Genomic DNA, 22885 nt, shown 5'->3' on the forward strand with positions numbered 1-22885 from the left:
CCCGGCTCCGCCATTTGTCTGCTGTGTGACCTTGGGCAACTCACTTGGCTTCTCTGGGCCTCGGTTACCTCACCTGTAAAATGGGGATGAAGACTGAGCCCCATGTAGGCCATGGACTAGGTTTGCTCATTCATTCACTCAATTGTACTTACTGAGTGCTTACTATCTGCAAAGCGCTGTACTAAGCGTTTGGGAGCGTACGTTACAATAACAGACAGATGCGTTTCCTACCCATAGAGCTCACAGTCTAGAAGGGGAGACAGCCACTAAGATACATAAATAAATAAATTACAGATAATAATAATAATAATAATAATAATGGCATTTATCAGGCACTTACTATGTGCAAAGCACTGTTCTAAGCGCTGGGGCGGTTACAAAAATAATAATGATGGCATTTATCATGCGCTTACTATGTGTAAAAGCACTGTTCTAAGCGCTGGGGAGGTTACAATAACAATAATGATGGCATTTATCAAGCGCTTACTATGTGCAAAGTACTGTTCTAAGCGCTGGGGAGGCTACAATAATAATAATGATGGCATTTATCAAGCGCTTACTATGTGCAAAGCACTGTTCTAAGCACTGGGGAGGTTACAATAATAATAATGATGGCATTTATCAAGCGCTTACTATGTGCAAAGCACTGTTCTAAGCGCTGGGGAGGTTACAATAATAATAATGACGGCATTTATCAAGCGCTTACTATGTGCAAAGCACTGTTCTAAGCGCTGGGGAGGTTATAATAATAATAATGATGGCATTTATTAAGCGCTTACTATATGCAAAGCAGTGTTCTAAGCGCTGGGGAGGTTACAATAATAATAATGACGGCATTTATCAAGCGCTTACTATGTGCACAGCACTGTTCTAAGCGCTGGGGAGGTTACAATAATAATAATATTGATGGCATTTATCAAGCGCTTAGTATGTGCAAAGCACTGTTCTAAGCACTGGGGAAGTTACAATAATAATAATGACGGCATTTATCAAGCGCTTACTATGTGCAAAGCACTGTTCTAAAAGCTGGGGCGGTTACAATAATAATAATGATGGCATTTATTAAGCGCTTACTATGTGCAAAGCACTGTTCTAAGCGCTGGGGAGGTTACAATAATAATAATGACGGCATTTATCAAGCGCTTACTATGTGCAAAGCACTGTTCTAAGCGCTGGGGAGGTTACAATAATAATAATGACGGCATTTATCAAGCGCTTACTATGTGCAAAGCACTGTTCTAAGCGCTGGGGAGGTTATAATAATAATAATGACGGCATTTATTAAGCGCTTACTATGTGCAAAGCACTGTTCTAAGCGCTGGGGAGGTTACAATAATAATAATGACGGCATTTATCAAGCGCTTACTATGTGCAAAGCACTGTTCTAAGTGCTGGGGAGGTTACAATAATAATAATGATGGCATTTATCAAGCACTTACTATGTGCAAAGCACTGCTCTAAGCGCTGGGGAGGTTATAATAATAATAATGATGGCATTTATTAAGCGCTTACTATGTGCAAAGCACTGTTCTAAGCGCTGGGGAGGTTATAATAATAATAATGATGGCATTTATTAAGCGCTTACTATGTGCAAAGCACTGTTCTAAGCGCTGGGGAGGTTACAATAATAATAATGACGGCATTTATCAAGCGCTTACTATGTGCACAGCACTGTTCTAAGCGCTGGGGAGGTTACAATAATAATAATGATGGCACTTATCAAGCGCTTACTATGTGCAAAGCACTGTTCTAAGCGCTGGGGAGGTTACAATAATAATAAGATGGCATTTATCAAGCGCTTACTATGTGCAAAGCACTGTTCTAAGCGCTGGGGCGGTTACAAGGTGATCAGGTTGTCCCACGCGGGGCTCACATTCTTCATCCCCATTTTACAGATGAGGGAACCGAGGCCCAGAGAAGTGAAGTTTCTTGCCCAATAATAATAATAATAATAATAATGTTGGTATTTGTTAAGCGCTTACTATGTGCAAAGCACTGTTCTAAGCGCTGGGGAGGTTACAAGGTGATCAGGGTGTCCCACATGGGGCTCACAGTCTTAATCCCCATTTGACAGATGAGGTAACAGGCACAGAGAAGTGAAGTGACTTGCCCAAAACCACACAGCTGACAGTTCATCATCATCATCATCAATCGTATTTATTGAGCGCTTACTGTGTGCAGAGCACTGTACTAAGCGCTTGGGAAGTACAAGTTGCGCTGGGGAGGTTACAAGGTGATCAGGTTGTCCCACAAGGGGCTCCCAATTTTAATCCCCATTTTACAGATGAGGTAACTGAGGCACAGAGAAGTGAAGTGTCTTGCCCAAAACCACACAGCTGACAGTTCATCATCATCATCAATCGTATTTAGTGAGCGCTTACTATGTGCAGAGCACTGTACTAAGCACTTGGGAAGTCCAAGTGGGCAACATATAGAGACAGTCCCTACCCAACAGTGGGCTCACAGTCTAAAAGTTGGCAGTTGGCTGGGATTTGAACCCATGACCTCTGCCTCCAAAGCCCAGGCTCTTTCCACTGAGCCACAGCAGCTTCTTGGCGGGGGCAGGATTTGAATCCATGACCTCTGACTCCAAAGCCTGGGCTCTTTCCACCGAGCCACGCTGCTTCTCCATACACACGTGCCGTGTTACGTCCAACTTGATTAACTTCTATACACTTCTCCCCCTTTTAGACTGTGAGCCCACTGTTGGGTAGGGACTGTCTCTATATGTTGCCAATTTGTACTTCCCAAGCGCTTAGTACAGTGCTCTGCACATAGTAAGCGCTCAATAAATACGATTGATTGATTGATTGATATACCCCAGTGTTTAGAACGGAGCCCGGCACAAGGTTGTTACATTTCCCACAACCTTCAACGGGAAAGAATTGGGGAGAAAGGCGCCCTCAAAAGTAATCCACTTTATTTATATTCCCCAAAACAACTTCCTTCCTTTTTTCGCCCTCTTTTTCTTAAAACACGAGGCGTCCAGATCCTGTGACCATTATTCATCTTAGTAGGAAAATGTAACCGATTATCGAAATAAAGAACTACTTACTTTCTGTTCACGATCGCCCAGTCTTCGGTGTAGCTTCTAATACAGTCTCGAACGTGGGGATCCATTTCACTATTTAAAGGAAGACACATTATTTGCCTTTCGGCCGCAAGAAAAGCGACATTTTTCACCCCCAGGAAAGCCACTTCCTCGATGGGTACTTCATTCATTCACTCGTATTTATTGAGCGCTTACTGTGTGCAGAGCGCTGTCTATTCATCGTCATCGTCAGTCGTATTTATTGAGCGCTTACTGTGTGCAGAGCGCTGTCTATTCATCATCATTGTCAATCGTATTTATTGAGCGCTTACTGTGTGCAGAGCGCTGTACTAAGCGCTTGGGAAGTCCAAGTTGACAACATCTAGACAATCCCTAAACAGTGGGCTCACAGTCTAAAAGGGGGAGACGGAGAACTAAACCAAACATACTAACAAAATAAAATCATCGTCAATCGTATTTATTGAGCGCTTACTGTGTGCAGAGCGCTGTACTAAGCGCTTGGGAAATCCAAGTTGGCAACATCTAGACAATCCCTAAACAGTGGGCTCACAGTCTGAAAGGGGGAGACGGAGAACTAAACCAAACATACTAACCAAATAAAATCATCATCAATCGTATTTATTGAGCGCTTACTGTGTGCAGAGCGCTGTACTAAGCGCTTGGGAAGTCCAAGTTGGCAACATCTAGACAATCCCTAAACAGTGGGCTCACAGTCTAAAAGGGGGAGACGGAGAACTAAACCAAACATACTAACCAAATAAAATCATCATCAATCGTATTTATTGAGCGCTTACTGTGTGCAGAGCGCTGTACTAAGCGCTTGGGAAGTACAAATTGGCGACATATAGAGACGGCCCCTACCCAACAGTGGGCTCACAGTCTAAAAGGGGGAGATGGAGAACTAAACCAAACATACTAACCAAATAAAATCATCATCAATCGTATTTATTGAGCGCTTACTGCGTGCAGAGCGCTGTACTAAGTGCTTGGGAAGTACAAATTGGCGACATATAGAGACGGCCCCTACCCAACAGTGGGCTCACAGTCTAAAAGGGGGAGACGGAGAACTAAACCAAACATACTAACAAAATAAAATAAATAGAATAGATATGGACAAGTAAAATAAATAGAGTAATAAATATGTACAAACATATATACATATATTCACTCAATCAGTAAATTGTATCATCGAGCACTTACTGTGGGCAGAGCACTGTACTAAGCCCTTGGGAGAGGACGACAGACACATTCCCCCCAGCGCTTAGAACAGTACTTGGCACATAGTAAGCGCTTAACAAATGCCATCATTAGACCCCTGCCCACAACAAGCTTACAGTCTAGAGGGAACTTACAGTCTATGAAGACATTAGAGCGATGCCGACAAACTCACAGCAGCCAGCCCGCCCTTAACCCCACACCTGTGGAGATTAATAATAATAATAATAATAATAATAATGGCATTTATTAAGCGCTTACTATGTGCAAAGCCCTGTTCTAAGTGCTAGGGAGGTTACAAGGTGATTAGGTCTTAGACTGTGAGCCCACTCTTGGGTAGGGACTGTCTCTATATGTTGCCAACTTGGACTTCCCAAGCGCTTAGTCCAGTGCTCTGCACACAGTAAGCGCTCAGTAAATACGATTGATTGATTAGGTTGTCTCACGGGGGGCTCACAGTCTTCATCCCCATTTTCCAGATGAGGGAACTGAGGCCCGGAGAAGTGACGTGACTTGCCCAAAGTCACCCGGCTGACAACTGGCGGAGCCGGGATTTGAACCCGTGACCTCTGACTCCAAAGCCCGGGCTCTTTCCACCGAGCCACGCTGCTTCTCCAAATGAGAAATGAGATGATAATAATAATCATCTCATCTTAGTAAGTCTGACCCCTTAATAACTGTATTATTAATTATTGTATAATTGTATTTGTTAAGCGCTTACTAGGTGCCAAGCACGATTCTAAGCATTCATTCAATCGTATTTACTGAGCGCTTACTGTGTGCAGAGCACTGTACTAAGCGCTTGGGAAGTACAAGTTGGCAACATATAGAGACGGTCCCTACCCAACAGCGGGTCACGCAGCTGACAACTGGTGGAGCCGGGATTTGAACCCGTGACCTCTGACTCCAAAGCCCGGGCTCTTTCCACCGAGCCACGCTGCTTCTCCAAATGAGAAATGAGATGATAATAATAATAATTGCATTTGTTAAGCGCTTACTAGGTGCCAAGCACTATTCTAAGCATTCATTCATTCATTCAATCGTATTTACTGAGCGCTTACTGTGTGCAGAGCACTGTACTAAGCGCTTGGGAAGTACAAGTTGGCAACATATAGAGACGGTCCTTACCCAACAGCGGTTCATGCAGCTGACAACTGGTGGAGTCAGGATTTGAACCCGTGACCTCTGACTCCAAAGCCCGGGCTCTTTCCACTGAGCCACGCTGCTTCAGATCTGGGATCTGGAGATCTGGGAGGTCCTGCAGAAACTCCCAGAAGCAGTGTGGCCTAGTGGCAAGAGCCCGGGCGGTCAGAAGGACCTGGGTTCTAATCCTGCCTCCGCCACTTGTCTGTCTATATCTGCACGTACATCTACCTGTTATTTACTTATGAATATTAGTGTCTGTCTCCCCCCTCTAGACTGTGAGCTCGTTGTGGGCAGGAAATGTTCCCGTTGCTGTACTGTACTCTCCCGGGCTTGGGAGCCAGAAGGACTTGGGTTCTAATTCCGCCTCCCCCACTTGTCTGCTGTGTGACCCTGGGCAAGTCATTCACTTCTCTGGGCCTCAGTTCCCCCATCTAGAAAATGGGGAGTAAGATGGTGAGACCCCGTGGGACAGGGACTGTGTCCAACCTGATTACCTTGTGTAATCATAATGATAATAACAAAAATAATAATAATAGCATTTATTATAATAATGAAAGCATTTATTAAGCGCTTACTATGTGCAAAGCACTGTTCTAAGCGCTGGGGAGGTTACAGGGTGATGAGGTTGTCCCACGGGGGGCTCACAGTCTTCATCCCCATTTTCCAGATGAGGGAACTGAGGCCCGGAGAAGTGACATGACTTGCCCAAAGTCACCCAGCTGACAACTGGCGGAGCCGGGATTTGAACCCGTGACCTCTGACTCCAAAGCCCGGGCTCTTTCCACTGAGCCGCGCTGCTTCTCTAATGCTGACGATGTGCAAAGCACTGTTCTAAGCGCTGGGGAGGTTACAAGGTGATCAAGTTGTCCCACGGGGCACTTACAGATGAGGTAATTGAGGCACAGGGAAGTTAAGTGACTTGCCCGAAGTGGCGGAGCCGGGATTTGAACCCATGACCTCTGACTCCAAAGCCCGGGCTCTTTCCACTGAGCCACGCTGCTTCATTCTCGTATCTAACCCAGTGCTTAGAACAGTGCCTGGCGCTTAACAAATACCACAATTACTATCATTATTACTGATGTGGATAAATCCGGGGGTAAATTTGACAGATCTGCACTTCCGGAGGGTAAGTCTGATTATGGAAGCGGCTACTAGAGGTCTGATCATTCATTCATCCATTCAATCGTATTTATTGAGCGCTTACTGGGTGCAAAACACTGTACTAAGCGCTTGGAAGAGGACAGAATAACAACAGACACACACATTCCTGCCCACGAGTGGACTGGCTAAAGGAGCAGCGTGGCTCAGTGGAAAGAGCCCGGGCTTTGGAGTCAGAGGTCACGGGTTCAAATCCCGGCTCCGCCACTTGTCAGCTGGGTGACTTTGGGCAAGTCACTTCACTTCACCGGGCCTCAGTTCCCTCATCGTGGCTCAGTGGAAAGAGCCCGGGCTTTGGAGTCAGAGGTCACGGGTTCGAATCCCGGCTCCGCCACATGTCCGCTGCATGACCTCGGGCAAGTCACTTCATTTCTCTGAGCCTCAGTGACCTCATCTGCAAAATGGGGATGAAGACTGTGAGCCCCCCGTGGGACAACCTGATCACTCTGTATCCCCCCAAGCGCTTAGAACAGTGCTTTGCACATAGTAAGCGCTTAACAAATACCAACATTATTATTATTATTATTAGGGCAAGACACTTCACTTCTCTGGGCCTCGGTTCCCTCATCTGGAAAATGGGGATGAAGACTGTGAGCCCCCCGTGGGACAACCTGATCACCTTGTAACCGCCCCAGAGCTCAGAACAGTGCTTTGCACATAGTAAGCACTTGATAAATGCCACTATTAATTATTATTAGAGGGAGAGACAGACATTAATAGAAATAAATAAATAGATCAATAAATAAAGGCTGGGGGCACTATACCTTTCTTCGGGAACCAGCGCTCAGAACAGTGCTTTGCACATAGTAAGCGCTTAATAAATGCCACTATTAATTATTATTAGAGGGAGAGACAGACATTAATAGAAATAGATAAATAGATCAATAAATAAAGGCTGGGGGCACTATACCTTTCTTCGGGAACCAGCGCTCAGAACAGCGCTTTGCACATAGTAAGCGCTTAATAAATGCCATTATTAATTATTATTAGAGGGAGAGACAGACATTAATAGAAATAGATAAATAGATCAATAGATAAAGGCTGGTATACCTTTCTTCGGGAACCAGCGCTCAGAACAGCGCTTTGCACATAGTAAGCGCTTAATAAATGCCACTATTAATTATTATTAGAGGGAGAGACAGACATTAATAGAAATAGATAAATAGATCAATAAATAAAGGCTGATATACCTTTCTTCGGGAACCAGCGCTCAGAACAGTGCTTTGCACATAGTAAGCGCTTAATAAATGCCACTATTAATTATTATTGGAGAGAGAGACAGACATTAATAGAAATAGATAAATAGATCAATAAATAAAGGTTGGGGGCACTATACCTTTCTTCGGGAACCAGCGCTCAGAACAGTGCTTTGCACATAGTAAGTGCTTAATAAATGCCATTATTAATTATTATTAGAGGGAGAGACAGACATTAATAGAAATAAATAAATAGATCAATAAATAAAGGCTGGTATACCTTTCTTCGGGAACCAGCGCTCAGAACAGTGCTTTGCACATAGTAAGCGCTTAATAAATGCCACTATTAATTATTATTAGAGGGAGAGACGGACATTAATAGAAATAGATAAATAGATAAAAGGCTGGTATACCTTTCTTCGGGAACCAGTGCTCAGAACAGTGCTTTGCACATAGTAAGCGCTTAATAAATGCCATTATTAATTATTATTAGAGGGAGAGACAGACATTAATAGAAATAGATAAATAGATCAATAAATAAAGGCTGGGGGCACTATACCTTTCTTCGGGAACCAGCGCTCAGAACAGTGCTTTGCACATAGTAAGTGCTTAATAAATGCCATTATTAATTATTATTAGAGGGAGAGACAGACATTAATAGAAATGAATAAATAGATCAATAAATAAAGGCTGGTATACCTTTCTTCGGGAACCAGCGCTCAGAACAGCGCTTTGCACATAGTAAGCGCTTAATAAATGCCACTATTAATTATTATTAGAGGGAGAGACAGACATTAATAGAAATAGATAAACAGATCAATAAATAAAGGCTGGTATACCTTTCTTCGGGAACCAGCGCTCAGAACAGCGCTTTGCACATAGTAAGCGCTTAATAAATGCCACTATTAATTATTATTAGAGGGAGAGACAGACATTAATAGAAATAGATAAACAGATCAATAAATAAAGGCTGGTATACCTTTCTTCGGGAACCAGCGCTCAGAACAGTGCTTTGCACATAGTAAGCGCTTAATAAATGCCACTATTAATTATTATTAGAGGGAGAGACAGACGTTAATAGAAATAGATAAATAGATCAATAAATAAAGGTTGGAGGCACCATACCTTTCTTCGGGAACCAGCGCTCAGAACAGTGCTTTGCATATAGTAAGCGCTTAATAAATGCCATTATTAATTATTATTAGAGGGAGAGACAGACATTAATAGAAATAAATAAATAGATCAATAAATAAAGACTGGTATACCTTTCTTCGGGAACCAGCGCTCAGACCAGTGCTTTGCACATAGTAAGCGCTTAATAAATGCCATTATTAATTATTATTAGAGGGAGAGATGGACATTAATAGAAATAGATAAATAGATCAATAAATAAAGGCTGGTATACCTTTCTTCGGGAACCAGCGCTCAGAACAGCGCTTTGCACATAGTAAGCGCTTAATAAATGCCATTATTAATTATTATTAGAGGGAGAGACGGACATTAATAGAAATAGATAAACAGATCAATAAATAAAGGCTGGTATACCTTTCTTCGGGAACCAGCGCTCAGAACAGCGCTTTGCACATAGTAAGCGCTTAATAAATGCCACTATTAATTATTATTAGAGGGAGAGACAGACGTTAATAGAAATAGATAAATAGATCAATAAATAAAGGTTGGAGGCACCATACCTTTCTTCGGGAACCAGCGCTCAGAACAGCGCTTTGCACATAGTAAGCGCTTAATAAATGCCACTATTAATTATTATTAGAGGGAGAGACAGACATTAATAGAAATAGATAAACAGATCAATAAATAAAGGCTGGTATACCTTTCTTCGGGAACCAGCGCTCAGAACAGTGCTTTGCACATAGTAAGCGCTTAATAAATGCCACTATTAATTATTATTAGAGGGAGAGACAGACGTTAATAGAAATAGATAAATAGATCAATAAATAAAGGTTGGAGGCACCATACCTTTCTTCGGGAACCAGCGCTCAGAACAGCGCTTTGCATATAGTAAGCGCTTAATAAATGCCATTATTAATTATTATTAGAGGGAGAGACAGACATTAATAGAAATAAATAAATAGATCAATAAATAAAGACTGGTATACCTTTCTTCGGGAACCAGCGCGCAGACCAGTGCTTTGCACATAGTAAGCGCTTAATAAATGCCATTATTAATTATTATTAGAGGGAGAGACAGACATTAATAGAAATAGATAAATAGATCAATAAATAAAGGCTGGTATACCTTTCTTCGGGAACCAGCGCTCAGACCAGTGCTTTGCACATAGTAAGCGCTTAATAAATGCCATTATTAATTATTATTAGAGGGAGAGACAGACATTAATAGAAATAATAGATAAATAGATCAATAAATAAAGACTGGTATACCTTTCTTCGGGAACCAGCGCGCAGACCAGTGCTTTGCACATAGTAAGCGCTTAATAAATGCCATTATTAATTATTATTAGAGGGAGAGACAGACATTAATAGAAATAGATAAATAGATCAATAAATAAAGGCTGGTATACCTTTCTTCGGGAACCAGCGCTCAGAACAGTGCTTTGCACATAGTAAGCGCTTAATAAATGCCATTATTAATTATTATTAGAGGGAGAGACGGACATTAATAGAAATAGATAAATAGATCAATAAATAAAGGTTGGAGGCACCATACCTTTCTTCGGGAACAGCAGAGACAAGCGTTCTGCAGTCCCTCGGACTGTAAATAACTTCCACGTCGTCTGGAGGAAATTCCAGCAGATCCCGCAAAGGCCCGGACTCCATAGCCAGCGGGTGAGTAATCAGGTAATCTTCCAAATCCACGGGATCCACGGCTTCCGTAAGGGGAACCTATAAAACAACAGCAGCAGCAGGAAAATTTGTCCGGGGAAAAAGAGAAACGCAACTCAAATTCTCTAATCCAAGACCAATCGTATTTATTGAGCGCTTACTGTGCGCAGAGCACCGTACTAAGCGCTTAAAGCACTGTTCTAAGCGCTGGGGGGGATGCAAGGTGATCAGGTTGTCCCACGTGGGGCTCACAGTCTTCATCCCCATTTGACAGATGAGGCAACTGAGGCACTGACAAGTTAAGCGGCTTGCCCAAGGTCACGCTCCAGTCAGCGTGGCTCAGTGGAAAGAGCCCGGGCTTTGGAATCAGAGGTCATGGGTTCGAATCCACACGTCTGCGGTGTGACCTTGGGCAAGTCACTTCACTTCTCTGGGCCTCAGTGACCTCACCTGGAAAATGGGGATTAATCAATCAATCAATCAATCAATCGTATTTATTGAGCGCTTACTATGTGCAGAGCACTGTACTAAGCGCTTGGGAAGTACAAATTGGCATCACATAGAGACAGTCCCTACCCAACAGTGGGCTCACAGTCTAAAAGATTGAGACTGTGAACCCCACATGGGACAACCTGATCACTTTGTATCCCCCCCCAGCGCTTAGAACAGTGCTTTGCATATAGTAAGCGCTTAACAAATGCCAACATTATTATTATTAAGTGGCGGAGCCAGGATTTGAACCCTTGACCTTTGACTCCCAAGCCCGGGCTCTTTCCATTGAGCCACGCTACAAGATGTAATCTTAATCAATCGAGGGTATTTACTGAGCGCTTACTATGTGCAGGGCATCCTACTAAGCGTTTGGGAGAGTACAATACGTAAGCTCGTTGTGGGCAGGGAATGTTTCTGTTTATTTTTATGGTGTATTCTCTCAAAAGCTTCCCCTTTCTAGACTGTGAGCCCATTGATGGGTAGGGACCGTCTCTATATGTTGCCAACTTGGACTCCCCAAGCGCTTAGTACAGTGCTCTGCACACAGTAAGCGCTCAGTAAATACGATTGAATGAATGAATGAATTCTATTTATTTTATTTTGTTAGTATGTTTGGTTCTGTTCTGTGTCTCCCCCTTTTAGACTGTGAGCCCACTGTTGGGTAGGGACCGTCTCTAGATGCTGCCAACTTGGACTCCCCAAGCGCTTAGTCCAGTGCTCTGCACACAGTAAGTGCTCAATAAATGCGACTGAATGAATGAATGAATGAATGAATGAATGCAAAGCTTAGTCCAGTGCTCTGCACACAGTGAGCGCTGAATAAATACGATTGGATGAAATCATTCATTCATTCATTCGGATTTATCGAGCGCTGACTGTGTGCAGAGCACTGGACTAAGCGCTTGGGAAGTCCAAGTCGGCAACATCTAGAGACGGTCCCTACCCAACAACGGGCTCACGGTCTAGAAGGGGGAGACAGGGAACAAAACAAAACATATTAACAGAATAAAATAAATAGAATAAATATGTACAAGTAAAATAAATAGAGTAATAAATATGTACAAACATATATACAGGTGCTGTGGATGAATGAATGGAGTTGGTACACACATTCTCTGCCTGCAGTGAGTTTACAGTCTAGGGTCATAACCCGGTTTTTCCTGCACACCTCTGCCCAACAGCACAATCAAGACTAGAGAAGTGAAAAAGTTTGCATTTAAAAACAAAAACTGAGCCCTCCCCGCCAACGTTCATCCTTGAGACCTCTGCTACAAAGATAAGCATTTACTATTCTATTTATTTTATTTTGTTAATGATGTGTGTCTACCTTTACTTCTATTTATTCTGATGACTTGACACCTGTTCGCGTGTTTTGTTTTGTTGTCTGCCTCCCCCTTCTAGACTGTGAGCCCGTTGTTGGGTAGGGATCGTCTCTCTATGTTGCCAACTTGTACTTCCCAAGCGCTTAGTCCAGTGCTCTGCACATAGTAAGCGCTCAATAAATACTATTGAATGAATGAATGAATTCTATTTATTTTATTGGGTTAATATGTTTTGTTTTGTTCTCTGTCTCCCCCTTCTAGACTGTGAGCCCACTGCTGGGTAGGGACCGTCTCTATATGTTGCCAACTTGTTCTTCCGAAGCGCTTAGTCCAGTGCTCTGCACACAGCGAGCGCTCAATAAATACGACAATGAATGAATTAATTAATTAATTCTATTTATTTTACTTTGTTAATATGTTTTGTTTTGTTCTCTGTCTCCCCCTTCTAGACTGTGAGCCCACTGTTGGGTAGGGACTGTCTCTAGATGTTGCCAACTTGGACTTCCCAAGCGCTTAGTCCAGTGCTCTGCACATAGTAAGCGCTCAATAAATACTACTGAATGAATGAATGAATTCTATTTATTTTATTTTGTTAATACGTTTTGGTTTGTTCTCTGTCTCCCCCTTCTAGACTGTGAGCCCGCTGTTGGGTAGGGACCTTCTCTATATGTTGCCAACTTGTACTTCCCAAGCGTTTAGTCCAGTGCTCTGCACACAGTGAGCGCTCAATAAGTACGACTGAATGAATGAATGCATTCTATTTATTTTACTTTGTTAATATGTTTTGTTTTGTTGTCTGTCTCCCCCTTCTAGACTGTGAGCCCACTGTTGGGTAGGGACCTTCTCTATATGTTGCCAACTTGTACTTCCCAAGCGTTTAGTCCAGTGCTCTGCACACAGTGAGCACTCAATAAATACGACTGAATGAATGAATGAATTCTATTTATTTTATTTTGTTAATATGTTTTGTTTTCTTCTCTGTCTCCCCCTTCTAGACTGTGAGCCCACTGTTGGGTAGGGACTGTCTCTATATGTTTCATTATCCATTTACGTTACTGCTTTTCCAAACAGATGGAAACTCCATAATAAATAGGAAGCTAGTTTCACTTTCAATCACACCACTAGCCTCTGCACATAGTAAGCGCTCAATAAATACGATTGATTGATTGATTGATTGACTGCAATCGAGGATGCCCACAGAGATATTTAATCTCCAAAATTATAGCTGCCATAAGACCTCAGGATCCTATAATTGTTTTTAAAACCAGCAATGGAGCTTATCCACCCTACGCTGCGGCTGAAAACAAATGCTATCGTTGGCAGAGAAGCTTTCAGGCTAAATTACACTGGAAAGCTTAACCAGTCTTAGAGTACACTGTCTTTCCCAGGAGTGTGACTTGGTTTGCAGATGGAATAATAATAATAATAATAATGTTGGCATTTGTTAAGCGCTTACTATGTGCAAAGCACTGTTCTAAGCGCTTGGGGGGATACAAAGTGATCAGGTTGTCCCACGTGGGGCTCACAGTCTTAATCCCCATTTTACAGATGAGGGAACTGAGGCTCAGAGAAGTTAAGTGACTTGCCCAAGGTCACACAGCAGACATGTGGCGGAGCCGGGATTCGAACCCATGACCTCTGACTCCAAAGCCCGGGCTCCTTCCACTGAGCCACGCTGATGGAAGTAAACAGGAACCAAAAAAAAAAAAAAACGACTGGCTTCAGCAATAAAAGTTTCAAAACAACCATAGGTTTTCTCAGTTCCTCAGAACTAAAGGCCAAAATGCAACAAAAAAATGATTTGCCCTGAGGAAAAATATCGGACTTTAACCATTATTTACATAATTCATCCATTCATTGGGAGTAGTCAGATCTGAAAATCTAAAGATTATCTCTTTCGGGCAGGGATTGTGTCTACCTACTCCAAAGCATTTAATAATAATAATAATAATAATAATGGCATTTGTTAAGCGCTTACTATGTGCAAAGCACTGTTCAAAGCGCTGGGGGGATATAACGTGATCAGGTTGTCCCATGTGGGGCTCACAGTCAATCCCCATTTTACAGATGAGGTAACAGGCTCAGAGAAGTTAAGTGACTTGCCCAAGGTCACACAGCAGACATGTGGCAGAGCCGGGATTCAAACCCATACAGTGCTCTGCTCTGCACACAATAAGGGCTCGGTAAATACCACTGATTGAGTGATCGATCTCTTTGAATCTATTGATCTCTTTAAATCTATTAAGTTTATTTTTTTACAGATCAGTAAAAGCTCACTCCAGCAACACATCACATGTTTATTTTGTTAGTATGTTTGGTTTTGTTCTCTGTCTCCCCCTTTTAGACTGTGAGCCCACTGTTGGGTAGGGACTGTCTCTAGATGTTGCCAATTTGTACTTCCCAAGCGCTTAGTACAGTGCTCTGCTAGTAAGCGCTCAATAAATACGATTGATGATGATGATGTTAATTTACACCTCTTTCGAGACTCCTTCCCTGACTGGACTCCACCTCTGTAAATCCTGTCCTCCCGACAACATCCAATCAAATACTTATGTGCATCCAGCGCTGGGTAGGGACCGTCTCTATATGTTGCCCACTTGTCCTTCCCAAGCGCTTAGTACAGTGCTCTGCACACAGTAAGCGCTCAATAAATACGATTGAATGAATGAATGAATGAATCCAGCCACGTCTAGGGCCCAGGCACACCCAAGCCCCCTTTCCCTCCTCGAAAGTCGCGATGCTGCTGAAATCACATATCTCCAGGAAGGCTTTCCCGATTAATATTCATTCATTCATCCATTTAATGGTATTTATTGAGCGCTTACTGTGTACAGAGCACTGTACTAGCCCCCCGCTAGGCTGATGGGCACCTCTGATGGTCTTTGACTCTCGGCACTGGGACGGTCACATTTTCAACCACGCTCCGCGGTTTGGCAATTGGTTCCCCCAAACTGGGCATCCTCCAAAACTGTTTATTATCCCGAATGTGGGCCACGGAGCCCTTTGGGCAAAAATCCGGGCACCGGGCTGACCTTGTCCACCTCAAATTCATCCTCACCTGCTCTCCCTCTGCCCTCTCCTCGGCTCAGCAACATTATTTGCTCTCCCTTACTGACGACTCAAAAATTTTGAGTCATCAAAATTTTGACGTCAAAAATTTTGACGACAAAAATCTCAAAAATCCTCAAAAATCTCCAGTGGCTACCAATCAATCTGCGCATCAGGCAGAAACTCCTCACCCTGGGCTTCCAGGCTGTCCATCCCCTGGCCCCCTCCTACCTCACCTCCCTTCTCTCCTTCTCCAGCCCAGCCCGCACCCTCCGCTCCTCGGCCACTAATCTCCTCCCTGTACCTCGTTCTCGCCCGTCCCGCCATCGACCCCCAGCCCACGTCCTCCCCCGGGCCTGGAATGCCCCCAATCCCTCTGCCCATCCGCCAAGCTAGCTCTCTTCCTCCCTTCAAAGCCCTGCTGAGAGCTCACCTCCTCCAGGAGGCCTTCCCAGACTGAGCCCCTTCCTTCCTCTCCCCCTCGCCCCCCTCTCCATCCCCCCATCTTATCTCCTTCCCCTCCCCACAGCACCTGTATATATGTATATATGTTTGTACATATTTATTACTCTATTTATTTATTTATTTTACTTGTACATATCTATTCATTTTATTTTGTTAGTATGTTTGATTTTGTTCTCTGTCTCCCCCCTTTTAGACTGTGAGCCCCCTGTTGGGTAGGGACTGTCTCTATATGTTGCCAATTTGTACCTCCCAAGCGCTTAGTACAGTGCTCTGCACATAGTAAGCGCTCAATAAATACGATTGACGATTGATGATGATGACGACTCCAACGCCCACGGCCGGAATCCTCTATTCCGGACTTCTGATTCCTTCCTCAGTCCCTCGCCCTGATGACCTTGCCAACTGCTTTGCTGCCAGAACTGGTTCTCCTCCTACTTTTCCGGGCCCTCCTTCTGGGTCATTGCCAGCTCCTCCTCCGCCTCCCGCTTTCTAACTAGAGTTGGCCCTTAAGGCTCAGTTCTGGGTCCGGATCTGTTCTCCATTTCCACTCATTCCCGTCCGGGGCTCATCCGCTCTTTCCACCCCCGGCCTCTTCATGGATGACTCGCCAATCTCTCTCTCTCTTCTTCTCTGCCTCCAAGATATTTCACCATGGATGCCCTGCAGGCATCCCAAGCTCAACAAGTCCAAAATTGAACTCCCCAACCCTGCCTTCAAATAATCTCCTCCTCCTAACTTTCCCATCACTTTCCCGCCACGCTCCCCATAACGCAATCTCACACTCTTCATTCCTGTCGATCTCACCTGTTCACTGTGCCTCACTCTAGACTGTCCTGCCTCTGATCCCGTGCTCATGACTTTCCTACCAAGAGAATCAATCGTATTTATTGAGCGCTTACTGTGTGCAGAGCACTGTACTAAGCGCTTGGGAAGTACAAGTTGGCAACATATAGAGACAGTCCCTGCCCAACAGTGGGCTCATAGTCTAAAAGGGGGAGACAGAGAACAAAACCAAACATACTAACAAAATAAAATAAATAGAATAGATATGTACAAGTAAAATAAATAGAGTAATAGATATGTACAAACATATACATATACACAGGTGCTGTGGGGAAGGGAAGGAGGTAAGATGGGGGGATGGAGAGGGGGACGAGGGGGAGAGGAAGGAAGGGGCTCAGTCTGGGAAGGCCTCCTGGCTCGGGGGGGGGGGGGGGGTCGTGTAACTAAGCAGCAGCGTGGCTCAGTGGAAGGAGCCCGGGCTTTGGAGTCAGAGGTTGTGGGTTCAAATCCCAGCTCTGCCAATTGTCAGCTGTGTGACTTTGGGCAAGTCACTTCAATTCTCTGGGCCTCAGTCACCTCATCTGTAAAATGGGGATTAAGACTGTGAGCCCCCCGTGGGACAACCTCATCACCTTGTAACCTCCCCAGCGCTTAGAACAGTGCTTTGCACATAGTAAGCGCTTAATAATAGTAATAATGGCATTTGTTAAGCGCTTACTATGTGCAAAGCACTGTTCTAAGCACTGGGGGGGGGAGATACAAGGTGATCAGGTTGTCCTGCATGGGGCTCACAGTCATCATAATGAATAATAAATACCATCATTATTATTACTATCACCTGTAGCTCCTTCCCGCTTCACACTGCTAAGCCATGGTTCTCCCCATCTTCAAGGGAAGAAGGAGGATGAGAAGGAGAAAGAGAAGGAGAAGAAGAATGGTATTTCTTAAGAACTTACTATATACTAAGAAATTGAACTAAACACTGGGGTAGACACCAGATAATCAGGTCACACAAAATCCCTGTTCCACCTAGGGCTCACAGTCTAGACAGGAGGGAGAACAGATATTTAGTCCTCATTTTAGAGATGAGGAAACCGAGGCACAGAGAAGCTAAGTGACTGGCCCACGGTCACAAAGCAGGCAAGTGGGAGAACCAGTATTCGAACCCAGGTCCTCTGACTCCCACGACTGTGCTCTTTCCACTGGGTCATGATGCTTCTGAAATCACATATCTCCAGGAAGCCTTCCCTGATTAATATTCATTCATTCATCCATTCAATCATATTTATTGAGCGCTTACTGTGTGCAGAGCACTGTACTAAGTGCTTGGGAAGTACAAGTTGGCGACATGTAGAAACGGTCCCTACCCAACAACGGGCTCACAGTCTAGGAGGGGGAGACAGACAACAGAACAAAACATGAGGACATTCACTCATTCAATTGTATTTATTGAGCGCTTACTGTGTGCAGAGCACTGTACTAAGCGCTTGGGAAGTACAAGTTGGTGACATATAGGAACGGTCCCTACCCAACAACAGGCTCACAGTCTAGAAGGGGGACATAGACAACAAAACAAAACATGCGGACAGGTGTCAAGGCATCAGAATAAATAGAAGTAAAGCTAGATGCACATCATTAACAAAATAAATAGAATAGTAAATACGTACAAGTAAAATAAATAGAGTAATAAATCTGTACAAACGTATATACAGGTGCTGTGGGGAGGGGAAGGAGGTAGGGTGAGGGCTTCAAAGACTCCGTCCTCTCCTGGTTCTCCTCTGATCTCTCCGGCCATTCATTCTAAGTCTCTTTTGCGGGCTCCTCCTCCCCCTCGCATCCCCTTACTGTAGGGGTTCCTCAAGGGTCAGTTCTTGATCCCCTTCTGTTCTCGATCTACACTCACTCCCTTGGTGAACTCATTCGCTCCCACGGCTTCAACTATCATCTCTATGCCGATGACACCCAGATCTCCATCTCTGCCCCTGTTCTCTCCCCCTCTCTCCAGGCTCGCATCTCCTCCTGCCTTCAGGACATCTCCATCTGGATGTCTGCCCGCCATCTAAAACTCAACATGTCCAAGACTGAACTCTTTATCTTCCCTCCCAAACCCTGCCCTCTCCCTGACTTTCCCGTCACTGTTGACGGCACTACCATCCTTCCCGTCTCACAAGCCCGCAACCTTGGTGTCATCCTCAACTCCGCTCTCTCGTTCACCCCTCACATCCGATCCGTCACCAAAACCTGCCGGTCTCACCTCCGCAACATCTCCAAGATCCGCCCTTTCCTCTCCATCCACACCGCTACCCTGCTCATTCAAGCTCTCATCCTATCCCGATCCTGGATTACTGCATCAGCCTCCTCTCTGATCTCCCATCCTCCTGTCTCTCCCCACTTCAATCCGTACTTCACACCGCTGCCCGGATTATCTTTGTGCAGAAACGCTCTGGGCATGTTAATCCCCTCCTCAAAAATCTCCAGTGGCTACCTATCAACCTATGCATCAGGAAAAAACTCCTCACCCTGGGCTTCAAAGCTCTCCATCCCCTCGCCCCCTCCTACCTCACCTCCCTTCTCTCCTTCTCCAGCCCAGCCCGCACCCTCCGCTCCTCTGCCGCTAATCTCCTCACCGTGCCTCGTTCTCACCCATCCCACCAACGACCCCCGGCCCACATCCTCCCCCTGGCCTGGAATGCCCTCCCTCCGCACATCCGCCAAGCTAGCTCTCTTCCTCCTTTCAAAGCCCTACTGAGAGCTCACCTCCTCCAGGAGGCCTTCCCAGACTGAGCCCCCTCCTTCCTCTCCCCCTCCTCCCCCTCCCCATGCCCCCCGCCTTACCTCCCTCCCCTCCCCACAGCACCTGTATATATGTATATATGTTTGTATGTATTTATTACTCTATATTTATTTATTTAATTTTGTACATATTTATTCTATTTATTTTATTTTGATAATATGTTTTGTTTTGCTCTCTGTCTCCCCCTTCTAGTCTGTGAGCCCACTGTTGCGTAGGGACCGTCTCTATATGTTGCCAACTTGGACTTCCCAAGTGCTTAGTACCGTGCTCTGCACACAGTAAGCACTCAATAAATACGACTGAATGAACAAATGAATGAATGGGGAGGGGGAGAGGAAAGAGGGGGCTCAGTCTCACCTCTCCCTCCTATTTCCCTCCCTATTGCGACTTCAGCGTTTCCATGTCAACTAAGCCACTGGATTCTCACCCCCTCCCCTGTAGCACTAATGGATATATCTTCCCACTCCTGTTTTTCTCCACCCGCCTGCAATATACATTTAGTGTGCCTCCCTACTAGAATGCAAATTCATTGAGGATCACCTCTCCGATTTCTACTCTACTCTGCCAGTTCACTCTATTTATTTATTTATTTTATATGTACATATTTATTCTATTTATTTTATTTCGTTAATGTGTTTTGTTTTGTTTGTCTGTCTCCCCCTTCTAGACTGTGAGCCCGCTGTTGGGCAGGGACTGTCTCTATATGTTGCCAACTTGGACTTCCCAAGCGCTTAGTACAGTGCTCTGCACACAGTAAGCGCTCAATAAATACAACTGAATGAATGAATGAATGCCCATTTTACAGAAGATGGAACTGAGGCACAGAGAAGTGAAGTGACTTGCCCAAGGTCACACAGGTGACAAGTGGTGGAGCCTGGATTAGAACCCATGACCTCTGACTCCCAAGCCCGGGTTCTTTCCACTGAGCCATGCTGCTTCTCACCTAGTACAGTGCTCTGCATACAGTAAGCGCTCAATAAATACGATTGAATGAACGAATGAACCCTCGTCCCCCTCTCCATCCCCCATCTTACCTCCTTCCCTTCCCCACAGCACCTGTATATATGTATATATGTTTGTACATACTCATTACTCTATTTATTTATTTTACTTGTACCTACCTATTCTATTTATTTTATTTTGTTAGTATGTTTGCTTTTGTTTTCTGTCTCCCCCTTTTAGACTGTGAGCCCGCTGTCGGGTAGGGACTGTCTCTATATGTTGCCAATTTGTACTTCCCAAGCACCTAGTACAGTGCTCTGCACACAGTAAGCGCTCAATAAATACGATGGATTGATTGATTCATTGGAAGAATTCTCCATGAATAGACATTTTAAAATATAAAGGTGCCCAGATCCCGAGGGAAAGTTTGAGGATGAACGTCTTGCAGTCGGCCGGACAGCTGAAGTGTCACAATCCACAGGCAACTTCCCGCCATACTTACTCTCCTCCCAATCACTGCAAGCTAAATCCCAAGCCCATCCTTCCCGACGATACTTCCCATCCGCAAGCGGGGCCACTTCCCAAGGGACCGTCGGCCCGGCGCGGCTCGGAAAAACGTCTGGCCAGAGCCACCCGCCAAAACAGACGGGGGGGAAGAGCAGCTACTTACGGCGGCGTGATGGGCCACGTTCCCCACAATGTTGAGGTTTTTCAGCAACTGCGGAGAGCCGCCGTACTGTCCCGAAATCTGCTTCCTCACTTCGGCTGCCACGGTTCTGGAAGAAAACCACGATTTCACCATTCCGAGGAAAAGGACAGATTGGAAAAGAGAACCACCAAATATGGCTCTTTCACTAAAAGGCCGAGGTCTAACTGAGTCGGCTGCCTTCCTCCGAGCGAGAAATTTCAGGAAACAGCTTTTATCGTTGGCAATGAAAATTCCTACTTGGCTGACCCCTCGCAATTACTAAGCTGATTTTACGGGTCCTTTTAGGCCGCGCGGTCTAGATTAGCCCGATATGGAAAACTAGCTCCGCCGCCTCCTCCGTTTTTCAAATGAGGATGGCCGGGCTCGACCTGGGGCCCAGCCCTGGCTGAGTCAGAGCTACAGTTCAGATTCGGGATGTTTTCCTGGCGCTGTGTTGCCAAAATGCACCCTTTGTTCGGTTTAAAACAGCCAACTTCCTCTTTCTCAGCAAACGGGGAGCTAACGGATTGGGTCGCTCCAAGAGAACGGGGAAATATGAACCCTCATCTTTGCCTGGCCGCGGGCCTCTGGAGACAATCCTTTGGATATAAAAGCCAACGAACGTCCAAAGCAACTGCCTTTGTTCTCCTTTAGTGCCCTCCTCCACTAAAGGTCAGCGGGTTTACACACCCGCTACACAGCCGCTCGTTGTGGGCAGCGAATGAGTCGGTTATTATTATTGTCATCATCATCATTATTATTATAATTTATCATTAATATAATCAATTATTATAATTTATCATTAATATAATCAATTATTATAATTTATCATTAATGTAATCAATTATTATAATTTATCATTATTATAATCAATTGTCATGATTTATCATTAATATAATTAATTGTTATAGTTTATCATTAATATAATTAATTATTAAAATTTATCATTGATATAATTAATTATCATAGTTTATTATTATTAATATAATTAATTAATATAATTTATTATCATTAATATAATTAATTGTTATGATTTATTATCATTATTGTAATTGATTATTATAATTTATCATTAATATAATTCATTATTATAGTTTATCATTGATATAATTAATTATTATAATTACCATTGATATAATTAATTATTATAATTTATTATTATTAATATGATTAATTATTATAATTTATTATCATTAATATGATTATTTATTATAATTTATTATCATTATTATGATTGATTATTATGATTTATCATCAACATAATTCATTATTATAATTTATCATTGATATAATTAATTATTATAATTTATCATTGATATGATTAATTATTATAATTTATTATCATTAATATAATTAATTATTGTAATTTATTATCATTAATATAATTAATTATTATGATTTATTATCATTAATATAATTGATTATTATAATTTATTATTGATGGTGTAATTAATTATTATACTTTATTATCATTGATATAATTAATTACTATAATTTATTATTAATAATATAATTGATTATTATAATTAATTGTTATTAATAATAATGGCATTTATTAAGCGCTTACTATGGGCAAAGCACGGTTCTAAGCGCTGGGGAGGTTACAAGGTGAAGCAGCGTGGCTCAGTGGAAAGAGCCCGGCCTTTGGAGTCAGAGGTCAAAGGGTTCAAATCCCGGCTCCACCACTTGTCAACTGTGTGACTTTGGGCAAGTCACTTCACTTCTCTGGGCCTCAGTTCCCTCATCTGTCAAATGGGGATGAAGACTGTGAGCCCCACGGGG

General features: G+C 43.6%; 1 protein-coding gene across 8 annotated transcripts in view; it reads right to left on the minus strand.

Moving 5' to 3' along the window:
• DOCK7 (dedicator of cytokinesis 7) overlaps positions 1 to 22885 on the minus strand; it is a 210088-nt gene that overhangs the window by 162433 nt on the left and 24770 nt on the right. For all 8 annotated transcript variants that reach the window (XM_038752931.1, XM_038752930.1, XM_038752929.1 and 5 more), the window contains exons 2-4: positions 21086 to 21191; positions 10454 to 10629; positions 3056 to 3124 (exon numbers count right to left, since the gene is read on the minus strand). In XM_038752931.1, coding sequence (XP_038608859.1) covers positions 3056 to 3124; positions 10454 to 10629; positions 21086 to 21191 — 351 coding nt within the window. The remainder of the gene's footprint in view (positions 1 to 3055; positions 3125 to 10453; positions 10630 to 21085; positions 21192 to 22885) is intronic.

Source organism: Tachyglossus aculeatus, chromosome 10, assembly GCF_015852505.1.
Source record: "Tachyglossus aculeatus isolate mTacAcu1 chromosome 10, mTacAcu1.pri, whole genome shotgun sequence".
Taxonomy (NCBI): domain Eukaryota; kingdom Metazoa; phylum Chordata; class Mammalia; order Monotremata; family Tachyglossidae; genus Tachyglossus; species Tachyglossus aculeatus.